Source organism: Aedes aegypti, chromosome 3, assembly GCF_002204515.2.
Source record: "Aedes aegypti strain LVP_AGWG chromosome 3, AaegL5.0 Primary Assembly, whole genome shotgun sequence".
NCBI classification, from domain to species: domain Eukaryota; kingdom Metazoa; phylum Arthropoda; class Insecta; order Diptera; family Culicidae; genus Aedes; species Aedes aegypti.
Genome location: NC_035109.1, coordinates 156,841,414 through 156,857,366, shown reverse-complemented (window position 1 = coordinate 156,857,366; position 15,953 = coordinate 156,841,414). Strand labels below are relative to the sequence as shown.

Below are 15,953 nucleotides of genomic sequence, written 5' to 3'. Positions count from 1 at the left end.
ATGCTGCCTTGAGGAACACCAGCTCTTACAGGAAGTCTTTCAGATCTGGAGTTCTGATAATTAACCTGAAGTGTACGATTTGACAGATAACTTTGAATTATTCTAACAATGTATGTTGGAAAGTAGATGAGTGGTCGAATGTCGATGGCGGAATCCGAACTGTTCATTGGCAAACATTGAATTTTCGTTGATGTGGGCCATCATTCTGTTCAAAATAACCTTTTCAAAAAGTTTACTGATGGAGGAAAGCAAACTGATTGGACGATAGCTAGAAGCTTCTGCTGGATTTTTGTCTGGTTTTAAAATTGGAACAACCTTAGCATTTTTCCATTTGTCAGGAAAATATGCTAATTGAAAACATTTGTTGAATATATCAACTAAAAATTATAAGCTACTTTCTGGAAGTTTCTTTATGAGGATGTAGAAAATTCGATCATCGCCAGGAGCTTTCATATTTTTGAATTTTTGAATTATAGTTCTCACTTCTTCCAAATCAGTCTCCCATGCATTTTCGAAAACGTTCTCTTGATTGAGAATATTTTCGAACTCCCGAGTAACTTGATATTCAATTGGACTAGTAAGTCCCAAATTAAAATTGTGCGCACTTTCAAACTGCATAGCAAGTTTTTCAGCTTTTTCGAAATTAGTTAGTAATAATTTGTTTTCCTCTTTCAATGCCGGTATTGGCTTCTGAGGTTTTTTCAAGATTTTAGATAATTTCCAAAGGGCTTAGAGCCACGGTTCAATTGAGAAATTTTATTTTCAAAATTTTTGTTTCTTAAATCTGCAAAACGTTTCTTGATTACTTTCTGCAAATCCTGCCATACGAATGACCAATCATTCAAGTGTTCAGCTTGAACAGCTGTTTGGTTCTCCAGATTTGTGCTCTTAAAGATTTAAGGTGTGGCTTCGAGATTCAACCTCACCCTAATTAATCCCTTTTCTGCTATTTTGCTAAATGTTGCTCAGCAGAATCCGTTACCGCTATGCTTGTTTTGGAATGCCTGGGATTTTCCAACAAATTGCCTCGGGAGATTCGAAGACAAGAGACATTCTGAAAATACTTTTCGTAGATAATTCCTGTATAATCCGGGGATTTGAAGGAGAATTTAGAAAAAAAATGTTGAATTTGTGACGCAATGTGTGATGTATTTTGAAAATATTTCTTAAGTTCTTCTGATAAACTTAACGAAAGAATTTGTAATATATATTTTTGGGAAACTATATGAAAGAATCTATAAATTTTTGAAGGAATTGCATGAGAAAGGTTTGAACTTTTGAAAGGTTAAGTAATTTTTTTAGTTGTATCCGGGAACATTTTCTGGAATCAATATGTGGATAAAAAGTAGACATAGGAAGAATGGTTGTCTTTCAGAAGGAATTCACGTTGAAAGTATGAACAAATCTGACAATGTTATTTGACTTATTTCCAAGAGATTTGAAGCAAAAGCTATAAAGCCAATCTTAGATATTCCATGAGGAATTTCACTATACAAAAGTTTTTGAGAAGATAAAACTTTTTCTTCGAAAAACGTAGTTAAGCGTTTAAGCAATAAGTTTATTTAAAAAAAATGAAGCGTAATTAAAGAAAGAATTCAGTGCTGGATTGAAAAGTATGGCCGATTTTGTTGGACTTTTCTTAGAAGCCTTAGCCAGGCTGAAATTCCTTGAAAAGGTCTGTTATGAATTCGCCAAAAAATCCAGCTATCTTTTGTCTGAGAAGTTCGTTTAGTAATTTTGCTCATTTTCAATTAATTTTATCGGACATCATACGAGTTGGAGTCAATATATGAATTTATTTAGATAATTCTAATAAGGGCAACCATTACCACCGAATCTCTTGAGCAGGACACCCTCAAAAAAACATAGGAAATCATAATGCAGTGTATATGTTGCTTTATGCTAAAACATTTAAAACAGTATTGTTTGTATTAATTAGAATATACGAATTTAGGGAGCGAATTTGCAGGATACTGACGCATTTTCATATCACGGTCAGTGAATCAAATTTTCATAGAAACGGGTGCCAAACAAACAACAAATCAAGCGTGCTCACAATCGTTTGTCCCAACTTTTGCGGATTTGGTATACAATCGCAAGAAAAATTATCATGTTAAACACAAAGGGCAAAATTGTTGCAACCTTTTTAACTAGTGATTAATGAGTTATTTTAAACACTAAATCAAATTTGTTAGACGGCTGTTATTGGATAATGTGGCAATGTGTTATTGGATAATCGGGAAGTGCTCGAACATTGCAATGGAAGGCCTAGAAAATCGTTGCGAACGCGGTGAACGATCATTGCCTTATTCTGTTCAAGTTGTGATAAACTGTTGTTGCGATTTAAAATTGTTGCAACAAGAATAGGAGAGGACAATGTCTTTTTTCCGCGTGTTGGTTGACAATTGATTCACTGATCACGGTATTTTTCTGCAACGGAGATGTCAATAATAGTCTGCAGCATTTTCACCAGCTGTCAGTTGTTCCAACTAACGAGTCGGATTCGCTACCTGGAAGGCAGTCGTGTTCCAACCAGCGAATCCACGCTGTATATCGATTATTCTCTCAACCCAAAATCTCTCAGTAGTCATAGGGGAAGGGGTGGTAAAATGAACACCTTAAGGAAATCATCTTGTTTCTGATAGAAAAACGAGAAATTTGTGTAGTTCTATCGCACAACATCAAAAATAGGGATGTAGTCTATAGCAGCGACATAGATTCAGACTAAAATAACTAAATTTTCACATATTTTCATCGCTATCAAAAAGCGATGCAAATGTTCATTTTACCTGCACTATGTGGGTAAAATGAACAGCGGTTGGTGGTAAAACGAACACCATGCAAAAAACGTGAGCAAAACAAATATTTCTGAAAATTTGCATTGCCCCACCGAAAATACATCCATTAATTATTGTAACCCATTCAAAATGAAATCTAAAGGTATCAGATTTGACATCATATCATAACGATATTCACCTCACTGGAAAACCTCAAGTCTTCCGAGCTAAAAGTTACGTCAGTTCTAATTTTCAAACGTGGTTTTCTAAAATCTTAGTTTTCGTTGATATTTTCACTTCAATTGACCTACGTATCAACTCTAACACTCAGATTAATGCTCTAAATAAACCGTGCGTGATAAAAATTCATCGAAATTTGATTTTTCTTGGTAAAAAGCACGAGATTTATTTTACCACCCCTGTTCATTTTGCCACCACTTCCCCTAAATAAGAGCAGCCTTCAAAAAATCTCACTCCAAGAGCTACTGAGATTCAAAATCACCAGACCAAGATTAGTTTCACGTGCATAAAACTACAATGAACTTTAACACTTCACTTTTTGCAAAAAAAAAAAAAAAATAAAATACTAAAATCACTAAGGTGAGCAAATACCTTTAAACTCTAATATGTGTTGCTTATCTTGACAGATAGGCCTATTTCGTCTGCGACTTACAGACTTCTTCAGTGTCGAGTGCTCGACTTGAGCACTCGACACTGAAGAAGTCTGTAAGTCGCAGACGAAATAGGCCTATCTGTCAAGATAAGCAACACATATTAGAGTTTAAAGGTATTTGCTCACCTTAGTGATTTTAGTATTTTATTTTTTTTTTTTTTTTTGCAAAAAGTGAAGTGTTAAAGTTCATTGTAGTTTTAAACATACTCTAATAATCCCTCCCAAAGTTTAATATAAAAAAGTGTAGTTCACGTGCATGTTTTGTTCAAAATCCCGGCATGCAATGAATCACGCCACGTGTATGAGAGGATTCAATCCTTGATCGATTGTTTGCCGGTAAAATTGATCGAGTTAGCATCAATATTTTCTTTAGCATGCTTGTTTAAGGCGAAGTAGGCCGTCATTGAAATTTGTACGCGTCGTTGATGATTGTTGCTAATTCATCTCCAGATTTCGATACGATGAAATTTAGTTGGTTTTGCACTGACACAGCTGAAAAAGTATCAGCATACGTTATGCATGTTAGCGCATACAGCGATACTTTTTCAAATCAATTTGAACTATCAAGACTTAGTTTTACCACTTTGAAATGCAAGCTGTAAAGTCATCATCGCAGCCAAAACGAATGACGGGCTACTTAGCCTTAAATCTGGGAATGGGGCACAGGCTGTGCCGCACAGCACAGAAATTAGTCTCACTCTTTCACTCCTTCATAAAATTAGTAAACAATAAGGCCAGTAAACGTCAAAACCTCATACAAATTCAAAACAATGCAGAGACCCATAGAAGGATGCTCTTAGAAGACTGGTACGAACTTGAGAGCAGTGGTATCTAAATTTTCAATTTCGAGGCTCTTAATTGGGCAAGTTTATTGGACTATTACAGCTTTCCGATCCATAATTGGCTACAAATCATCTACACGGCAACATGGATCTACTCGAATCTGTTTCAACGCAAAACCGTAGTTGAGCCCAATAACCCAAATTTGGCTAAATTTCCAAGGCCTCCATTAAGTACTTCGCCTTAAAAGCTATAAGAATACTAAAATTTGGTTTGATTCAACGCAAAATTGAGTTCATTCAACCCAAGCTTGAGAATAATGCATTTGCCCAAATTTAGCTTATTGGGCCAAACTACCCACAGGTAGGTGCAGCTCTCTTATAATAACTTATAATAACTTAGGTAATCGCCAGAGACTTTCACATTTTTTATTTTTTGAAATAATAGTTCTCACTTCTTCCATACCTGTCCTCTATGAATTTTCGATATAGTCTATTATAGTCTTCTAAGAGCACCCTTCTATTCCCAGATTTAAACAAGCATGCTTTGAATCCATCTTAATGAGTTGGATAATTTTGAATCCTTATTTTTCGATCTCAGCGGGCGTGATTTGTGCTATGATTGAAGGCCCGGGATTGAATCCTTGTCATTGAGCTCACAGCCAATCATTCGGATGAAAATAAAATGCTCCTCATCTAGACCATGAACATTTCCCATTTCAAAGGGGACTAGGACAAACGAAACCTGCTGAACGGGAAGCAGTAAGGAAGGCAATGTTTCCGTCGTGTGAAATGTCTAATAATTGTATGCAACCACTGCAGTGTACTGCAAGTTTGTTGGAACTACTGTCAGTCATGTCCACTCTTGATGAAATAAATTCAGTCAACGATTTGACCGTCACTGCACTATTTTTGCTAAATCTAGATATGCTTTCTCGAGAATCCATTTTAAAATTCCTGATTACATCTCAATCATTGTCTGTTTTAGAGGAATAGTCCGTTCTAGTTGAACATTCATTACATACAGGTCAAAATGCTACCAAAATGTGTAGGAAGACATCCCGCTCACTGGAACCATTGAAAACTTTTGGAAGCTTTCCAAGTATCAAAAAAAAATTTCAATGAAATCTAAAGAAAATATCGATGCTAACTCGATTAATTTTACCGGCAAACAATCGATCAAGGATTGAATCCTGGGATTGAATACTTTCATACACGTGGCGTGATTCATTGCATTGCATTGCGCACGGTGCTCCCCTGACCGTTATTATCAGAAAAAAATCTCCATCAAATCTGTGCTCACCAGTCGATTTCTATAGCCAAGCTGCATGTCTGGGCAAAATTTTAAAAAAATCGTAGGGCCCGTTTTGAAGTTACGCCCTTTTGAATGCGTAAGTCCACTAATTCTAAGAAAATCTGAGATATTTAAACGAGTTTTTATTGGCCGTGATTATCAGAATAGATATAACATTAAAATTTGAATCAAAGTTGGTTTATATAGTTATTTGTAACTACTGAGAGTAGTTTTGAATGAGAGGATAGACGAAATTTGGAGTTACGTCCTTTTGGAAGTGTAACCATTTAAAACACTAATTTCCAATAGACTAATTAGGTATTCTTTTAGGCAGGCATTCCGTTATGCATGTTCAAATGTTTTCAATGCAACATTGCACTTATATGTCGCCAAAGTATTTCACAATTGATTATTTTTTCAAAGGCTCAAGCGCTGTAAGGCACTACGAAGCAATTTTCGTGTTATTATTATTCATAAAATATTGTTATGACCCAACTAGCTACCTTGGGCCTTCCCTAACCAAGTGGTTAGAGTCCGCGACTACAAAGTAAAGCCATGCTGGAGGTGATTGGGTTCAATTCCTGGTCGGTCCAGGATCTTTTCGTAATGAAAATTTCCTTGACTTCCCTGGGCATAGAGTATGTTCGTACCTGCCCCACGATGCAACAATGGCAACTCTGGCAAAGAAAGCTCTCAGTTAATAATTGTGGAGGTGCTTATTGAGCACTAAGTAGAAAAGCAGGCTCTGTCCCAGTTGGAACGTAACGCCAATAAGAGGAAGCAGAAGCTACCGGCTATTGCGGCTAATTTTGTACTGCCCCAGAGCATAAACTTCAATTGCTGAGTAATGCACAATTGACCAAACTATAGAACCAAAGACACATTAAAGACCTCCATGTCCCTTGCAGTTGCCCAAAATTTTATGGCTGATAAGGTAATCTAGAATGCCGTGAAAAAAGTGTACTGCAATCTGTCAAACTTGGGTACCTTTTGCACTACCGAAGGACCAAATGCAGTACTAGAAGTGGTACTCAATCTGAGGCCGAGTGTGACGGACCTGATAGAACTCTAGACCACTGTCAATAGTTTTGTGATCAGTTGTAGCATACATTACTACATTTATATTTTTTAAAAATCTACAATTTTACCATTGAGTTTCTCGGTCTTTTCGATTTCACAAACACGTAAGAGATCTGTATAAATACAATAGTGAAAGAATTGTATAAATCAAACAGTCCATTCTCATGGTATGTCGTGAACAAAGCCTCAGTACTTGAAATATGCTTAAGAAAGTAAGAAAAAATCGTTATTATTTGGTTTTATTGAATTTAAAATCATAACACTTTCAGAGCTTTATGTTATATGTCTCCCTTGAAAATCAAACTCTCTTGAGAAGTTTCATTAACCCGAGTGTCATCACCCTGAACGCACTATTACACTGAATGCTATTGTCCCGGATATATAATTACCTTGTATGACATTGTCCCGTGAGAATGGAATTCGAAGTAATGCCATTCTAGAAACTGGAACTTGCGAAGATGGTCTTTGGGTATTCGGGGTAATGGAATTCAAAGTCAAGGGGTAAAATTTTGAAAAAATATATAAAATATGGTTATAACAGAGTTGATCATGGACTTTACGTAAATTCCAATTAGGATTACCGGAAAATCGTAAAATGTTCTGTGACCCTGTTGATTACCTGCTGGACTATATACCAGAATATGGTTTCAATCCTACACAATCTAAAGATTTCCATGTACACTTTTATTTGTTTTCGATCGCAGACTGTGCTTGTGAAGTAAAGAGCTGCTATGACTAATCACAAACGAAAAAAAGCATACTTTGGGAGCCTCACAAAGTTTTCCAAATTGACAAAGACAAACATTTAAGCTCTATAAATGCTACAATTTTGAACTCCATTAAACAAAATAATAACGGATGTTCTAAACTTTGCATTGTTTTCTTACATTTTGTATCGCTGCTTTCTACGTTGTTAATTTTATTTTATTCCATACAATGCTATCCATAACCGAAAACTTAACTCGTAAAGTATTCCTTGACGTATACTTCGCTTCAATGTACAACAGGTAACTATAATTGCATGTAAAATAAACTGAATCGTGAGTACATGGGTTAACCAAGCTATCCAGAATATTGTGTTACAAGAACTAATTTGGTTACATGATGAAATTAGCTCCGTAATGCCTTAAAACACTTGAGCCTATGGAAAATCAGTTGATTGTGAGATACTTTGGCGGCATATAAGTGCAATGTTCCATTGAAAACATTAAGGTATAAGAATACATAATTAATCTATTGGAAATAAGTGTTTTCAATGGTTACGCTTCCAAAAGGACGTAACTCCAAATTTCGTCTATCTTCTCAGTCAAAACTCTCCCCAGAATTTACAAATAACTATATAATCCAACTTTGATTCAAATTTTAATATTATATCTATCCTGATAATCACGGCCAATGAAAATTCGTTTGAATATCTCGGATATCTTTAGAATTAGTGAACTTACACATTCAAAAGGGCCTAACTCCAAAACGGGCCCTACGATTTTTCAAAATTTTGCCCAGACATGCAGCTTGGCTATAGAAATCGGCTGGTGAGCACAGATTTGATGGAGATTTTTTTCTGATAATAACGGTCAGGGGAGCATCGTGTTGCGGGATTTGAACAAAAAATGCGCGTGAAACGAATCTTGGTCTGGTGATTTTGAATCTCAGTAGCTCTTGGAGTGAGATTTTTTGAAGACTGAGTTCGTACAAATGAAATGGTTCATTTTTCGGGCCTCCAAATTCAAGAAGAACGCTGTTACGGCCAAAAGGCATGTAATTTTCAAAGGATTTCCACCACTTTGGCATGAGCGATTTATCTTGGACGAGTTATCTGAAATTCGGCAATACGTGCAGTCATATATTTTGCATACTTTGCCAATTATAAGCCCAGCATCTTATAAGAACCTGGACAAAATGAATAGAAAGTGCTGACTTACACTCACCCGAACGCTGTTTCTTATTGACTTTTGATTTGGTCGTGGCATCCTAGCCCTATAATTTGTATTTCCCGGTCAACATGCATCCATGTAACAAAGCAATAGTCTACTCCAACTCCTCCAAGCTGTCCACTAGCTGCTTTATTTGCCCATCACCATCGTCATCGTATGCAATAAAGAGTCCTGTGAAGACTCATCAACCCTGAATCACAGACAAACAAACGTAACACTTGGAACAAATTCCTTTGAAAGCCCTCTTTTACACAATCATCACCATAGCATTGCCAGAATGTACGAAATACGAACAAGACTTGCAGAAGGCGGTAGTGTGAATCGTCGAACCCGAAAAAAATAAAAGGGCGTGTCTCTAGTTGAGGTGCAGGTGATTGGACAATATATTTGCAATTTTTTCAGATTTACACACTTTGGTTGACTATATCTCAGTTATTTATGGACCGATTTGTATGAAAATTTTCACAACACGTCAGACACAACTTAAGTAATTTTTTTGAAAATAAATTTTGTTGAAATTTTTGACGAAAAATTAAAAACTATGTATCTTAATACATGACAGTCCTACACAAAGAGTGTATAAAGAAAACTTGTTCATCTTAACAAAATCTACAAGTTTTCTGATGATACCATGAAACTGTTTCATCAATTTTCTTGAGTTTCATTCAATTATTGGAATTAGTCAAGAAGTTCACTTTAATCAAAACGTTAATGCTTTCGAACTCGTTATTGGAAAAGTCACTCTCAAATATATGTTGTATTTCAAGTTAAGTCTAACGTGCTCTAAAAATGTGATGGGGAATCTGTTTTTCAAATCTTATTCTTTAAAGTTTACAAGTATTACGTCCGTTTGTCTGTGCCTGAACTATGTACCTACCCAACTGGACGGAAAACCACACAGCTGGTGATAACAAACGCTGCACGAGTTCGGGGCAACAAAATTGAAGCAAACATAGGCTGCCAATCGCCCAACGAAGCTTATCTTATCACTAAACATATTTAAACATACATTATAAACTTTCTTAAGCGATCTTTCTCTTCCTTCCCTTGTCTGCCTCTTCAGAAGAACGCAACCTCTCGGACTGGACAAGCAATCAAACAAATCATTCCCATAATATTCTATGTTTAATTAGGCCCGTAGTTTGTCTCCATCAAGCATATACATTTATACCGTAAAATCGTGTGAAATTGATCAGTAGGGTTGAAATGATTCTTTGATCAAAGATCCAATAACAATTGGTTGGAAGCGAGGCAGATTTGAACATTTCTCGCTTAATTATGATTTCACCTAAGAGCCATTGGTAACCATTGGAACTTACAAACAAGGGGTCGAGCACAACTTATGTCACGCTTCAAGGGAATTGAGGGGGTTCAGGCATAGCGTGACAAGCCTTACAAAAATGTTATTTGACCATACAAAAAGCGTGACAAGGGAGGGATAGGTGGGGGAGGTGGTCGAAAAAAGTCGAAAGTTAGGCGTGTGACATAATTTATTACCATCCCCAACGAGCTACACACTCGATTACCAATGGCTTTTAGGACAAGATCATAAGTTATTGCAAAAAATTTAATATTTTTGTTATCTGCTTTTTTGATATTTTTTGTTGGCGTAGTTTATCTTAACTTAACTCGATCTGTTAGTTTGTGGAAGTTTCTGAATCATGTGTTAAAAAAAAACCTGTGAAAAAATTGTTGATATTAGGAATATGTTTCATTTATAATAGAGGAGATCATTCATAAACTTTTTGATAAATTTAAGTACTAAAATCAGTATTTTTGTAGAAAAAGCGGGTTAGTTGATTATGTGGTTCAGCGTGGTCCTATTTTTGCTGAATTTATTTTGTTGATAGCTTTGTCAAAACCAGGTATGGGAAACTGCAAAAAGATATCCAAATTCACCCGAAATTACGGTACTATACATTACATGCCTAATATTTCCATTTTTTTTCCACAGCCCTCAATCCCAGTTGATTGGCTACGCGATCTGCTTCTATGCGTATTCGACATGGCAAGGCAAGTCGTTCTTTCCTGGAGGACCTCTACGTTAAACCGGCCTATCGCAGTTCGGCTATGGAAGTTACTGTTTCGAACATGGTGAAACATGCGCGGCAGAATGGCTGTGCGCGGTTCGATTTCCACGTGCTCGCGTGAATCCGGCAAAGGAGTTCTACACGCAATGGTGCGCAAAACCTGACGGAAGTTGAGCAGTGGGAATTCTTCGCCTGACGCGGAACAAAATGGATAACTTTGCGAGCAATTGATGTTAACTATGGGAGTATTGTTTCATCCGAAAATCGCCATTTTGAATCACAAGGGAATCCACCAATATTACCAATATAATTGTCTTCTATTTTATACTGTACAGAGGCTCAAAACATATATTCGTTACAGCGCACTGTTTTCAAAATAAGTTGAAAAAAAACTATCATAGCATAACTTATTTATCTCGCCCTAAAATCCATCGGAAACCATGTGTGTAGCTTGTTGTTACTGAGCAAACGGATGGATTTTTCCGTTATTTAACAATGCTACGATGAAGAGGTTTAAAAACAAACGAGCTACACACTCGGTTACCAATGGCTTTTAGGGCGAGATCATAAATTCAGCGATAAATGATAAATAAATCGACATCGAAATACTTTATCAATATGAAAGTCATAGTTGTCATCTGTTGTGCGGAAAATAAATAAATTGTTTTCATTCAATTCCATCCTAGGGATAATTGAAAATATATTTAGGTAAATTTATGAAAAATACTACATTTTTTTTTTTTTGTTGTTATAAAATCTAGTAAGTGGAACAGTAACGTACATATTTTTAATATAATTTTCCTGAGAATGATTTCTGCGAATACTGAATAAATTCGAATAACTAATAACCAGTTTTAAAGTAGTACGGTTGTTCATCGTATCTTAAAACTATATAATCTTGGTTGGTATAACATTCATAAAAAAATCCCAAACCACAAATTTTAGTCAATTTCTCTCCATTTTTTCTCATAAATGGGCATATTTTTTCCTATTAAAATGAGCATATAATGTTCCTATTAGAACAAAGCCCTAATTATTAATTTTATTTTATTATTTTAGATATGTTAGGCGCTATTTAAAATTATAAAAACAATATGATAAATTCTAGTAAAAAGTACATCAATGACTCTAATTCGAGTCATGTTGTAGTTTTGATCAACATATCAATAAACTGCAAAATGGGGTAATATTTTGTGTATAACTTGAATATGAATACAAAGAAAATTGAATATCCTTCCCTTGGTTATGCGACCTTGCCGCGATGGGAGGGCATAATCCATAAGCCCATATGATGGAAACCAGCCTTGACAAGTTAAGCTGCCTGACGCTCCAACTGATGTTATTTATGCTTATGCTAATTTTTTTCATTTTATTTTATTTGATTGATCAGGGTGACCAGTGAAAAGTCAATTTCAAATTCCCGGTTTTCTCCCGGTTTCTCCCGGTTTTTTCCGATATTTCAAAAATATTCCGGTAATGACATGCTAAGAAACATTTATTGCGATTTTTTTTAATATTTCAAAACGACTTTTAAGTACGAGTTTTTTGTTAAACCAAAGCATTTCTATTAGGGTAGAGGAAATCAGATTATTTTGCTGCGCATCTCAAATTTTCTGGGCTTATACTGATTCTGGCTAAATTTCAGTTTGAATCTATGAAACGATATTTTTACGCTAACGCTATGAAACGATATTTTACGACGGTCATTTTTAGGTAATCGTAAAATTTGAAAAAGTTCAGTGCTAAAAAAAGATTGACCCTTGTTTATATTATGGGATCGAGTCAATCTTTGAATGAATCAATGTTTAAATTTTAAACGGTCACAGGTTTGGTAGACATAAAAATGAATAAGGTACCGTGGGGGAAGTGTATCAGTGGGGTAAGTGGATCATTTGCCATATTGAGCATAAATACTTGAATATGTTGAATGTTTTTGCACCATTGCATCGTTTTTAGGTTATGTTCTTACGTCCACACTGATACTAATACAAAAACTCGGTACTACACGTACACTAACACAAGCAAACTTGTTGGCTGCAAATATCAATTAATTTCAAAATTGTTTTCCGTCAATCAAAAATCCATTGTATCTCTGCCTTAAATCGAATTCTACTAGTTTTTTCAACGCATGGTGAACATTTCAGTTCTTATTGAATGAATCACAATGAAATATGTGATTTTTACCCCCACTTTTTTAATGGGGTGGGGTAAGTGGATCAAGTATTATTATAATTTATTGCCAGACTGCTTACGATAATTTGAATTAAGTTTGAATACTTGCAAATATTGTTTTGTTTTTACTTTTTCTCATTACTAGCTTTAATTTGTCTAATTGACTATAGAAAATTTGAATTATATACCTAAAATTTATGTAATATTTCTGGTGCAAGAAATATAAGAGAATGAATATTTCAAAATACTAACAAAACTTTTCGTGGTTTATTAAAGCTGAGTTGTAAAGAGCAAAATATACAAATTTTCTTTTTGAAAACATAATATCGTACCTATGAATTGTTCTGGACAGGATATAGAAATACATTCATAAATAGAATAAGAGATTTCAGTTTATTACTCAAACATAAATGTAACTAGTATTTTTAAACTACCAGTGTTTTTCGAAAAACTTCGTTAGGAATAATTCCTACAATACTTCAGTATAACTTTTGTAAATATACAGAAGAATTTATCCAAATAATTCTAGCTACAATGTTTTTTTTTTGTTCGAATTAGTGTGAACTACTGTATTAATATACTTAATCATATAATTAAGACACTTTTTTAATTTTTAAAGTATCAAATATTGACGTAACTAGCACTAATAACAAGAACGAGAGCAATATCATTCTGAATGTACATATCACACCATATATGTTTTAAGAATAGATTTTTTTTAGTGGTGATCCACTTACCCCACTATTGTGGAGTAAGTGGATCGTTTGGCGCAAATTTTCAAGTCTCTCATACTCAATACATAAATATCAGAAAATCTATATAAATGATGATTTGAAGTATATTAGTCCCTTATGTGTTCTCCACAGAAAAAAAGTTTGAATTACATTATTCACGTGAGCTGTACATAATAATGAAGTTGACTATTGATTTTTCTGTATCCACTTACCCCCACGGTACCTTATATCAATTGTTCAACATTTCGTTCCATGGTCATCAGCATATATTTTTGTTATGTCTTATCCCCACAAATCTAGAACATTTTCTCATTATTTCTGATAAAAATAATAAATATGTTCTTGGCTTTATTGGACTAACTTGGGATTCGAATTCAAAAACTTTAGTAAAAATCCACTAAAGTATAGATTCAGTGATTCCCAAAGTGGGCCGAATCCACCCCCCTGGGGCGATTTTCAGGCTCAAGTGGGCGAAAATTTGTAAAACAGAATTTGGGGGCGAAAAATCTAGAAAGGGGGCTAAAAAGCTAACACGGGAGCATTTGAAAATAATTACTCATAACCTTTGGAGGACACATATCTGATGGTTAATCAATTCCAACTTAACTATTTCCAGGACTATTTTACCTTAAACCGTTATAATCTCTAATCATGATCATTTTCAAATTATGATAGACAACACTTGATAATTGTGTGATGCATTCAGGTTTTTTAACATCATGAGTTTTTTAGAACGGAACGAAAAAATCTAATGTGCCCATTTTGATGTTCCGGTTGCACTCTTTTTCATTAGTTATTATGGTACAAATCATTTTAGAAACAAATTTTGAAAAATTTAGCAAACAAAAGTCGGTTCCAAAACGATTCTAAACACGTAATTTCTTTAAATGTATTTTAAGAAGTGTTTTAAAAATACATTTGAAGAATTTTAAGAGATGCGTCAGATTTGAACTTTCAGAACTTGCGAAAAAAAAAATCGAGTTTTCTTGGTGTTTAGAAAATTGATTGAACAATGAGTTGAAAAACATTCTGGATTTTCATATATGTTTCAGGGTATTTGGATTGGATAAAATGCGTTCCAAGAAACATCAAACATTTATTATTCACAATTTCTAAAAATTATTGCAGTAATTTTAGAAACGGCAGATATGGAATGACTGATTCAGTAGCCTGTAATGCACGCAAGATATTGTTAAAATCGATATTATAAATTACAGTCCAATAAATCATTCATAGTAACTGTGAGGCCAGATAGCCGTAGCGGCAAACGCGCAGCTTTTCAGCATGACCATGCTGAGGGTCGTGGGTTCGAATCCCACTGGTCGAGGATCTTTTTCGTAAAGGAAATTTCCTCGATTCCCAGGGCATAGAGTTCATCGTACCTGCCACACGATATACGAATGCGAAAATGGTAAGTTTGGCAAAAGAAAGCTCTCAGTTAATAACTGTGGAAGTGCTCATAAGAACACTAATCTGAGAAGCAGGCTTTGTCCCAGTTGGGACGTAACGCCAGAAAGAAGAAGAAGTAACTGTGGGTTATCGATATATAAGAAAATATTTTTAAAATGTACATAAAAGTTATTGTATTATGATTCTATGGATATGCGAGTCAAGGAAATTTCTGGCGTACAGCGGCTTAATTAAAATATGTGAATCACATTCACATTTCGCCTCAAGGGGGCGAAAGTTGAAAAAGTTTGGGAAGCACTGGTATAGATCGTGCTGGTTAAAACATTACTTGGTATGCAAAAATTTTCCCCGTACCGACTATTGAAATTCCCGAATATTTCCCGGTTTTCTCCCGGTGATTCGAAATTCCCGGCTTTTTCCCGGTTTTCCCGATTTCCCGGTGCGCTGGTCACCCTGAATTGATGTACAAGGGGGTCAGGGGCCAAGTCTCCAGCATAAGTTCAAAAACTCACACCTTCCATAATACACCGAGGATTTTAGAGTTTAGGAAGTAGGCAACGCAACATCTTTGACCAGGAGGTTCTTTAAGTTTTGCTTCTACCCTAGACTTCCAATATACGTATGAATGATGCAAGGTCAAAAGAACATGGAATCAGTCATACATATAGCGGTAGTGAAGTGTTTTGCCTAAGGATTTGGGAAAGGAGGGATTATGTGTGGTGTTTTGTAAATAGCTCTGTGGAACAAGTTCGATATTAGTTAAAAATTTAGTTGATCTGATTCACCTTTCAATCAGTAATAAGAATATTTACAGAAATATGATACTTATCTTTTGTCGGCCAACACGCTGCCATGTCTTTCCTCTCCGATGCATTTTTTTCTCGTTGTAATGGCGGGTTAGATATGAAAGCAAGGATAAGGAAAGAAAAAATGTTAGTGATTGTTACATGCTTTATTGCTGTATTAGCCTACAATGAAAACATACAAAATTCGCTCTTTGGATTCCCACGATAACAATCTCCATGCAGCTTCCGAGAAACTCCAAGGCAATGATCAATGTACGCTATGCG

At 35.2% G+C, this 15,953-nt stretch overlaps 1 protein-coding gene across 1 annotated transcript in view; it reads left to right on the top strand.

The window, feature by feature from the left end:
• Positions 1-10,799, top strand: part of LOC5573051 (diamine acetyltransferase 2) — a 34,904-nt gene extending 24,105 nt beyond the window's left edge. The window contains exon 4 of the mRNA XM_021852914.1: positions 10,492-10,799. Coding sequence (XP_021708606.1) covers positions 10,492-10,585 — 94 coding nt within the window. The 3' untranslated portion in view covers positions 10,586-10,799. The remainder of the gene's footprint in view (positions 1-10,491) is intronic.
• Positions 10,800-15,953: the final 5,154 nt, after the last annotated feature.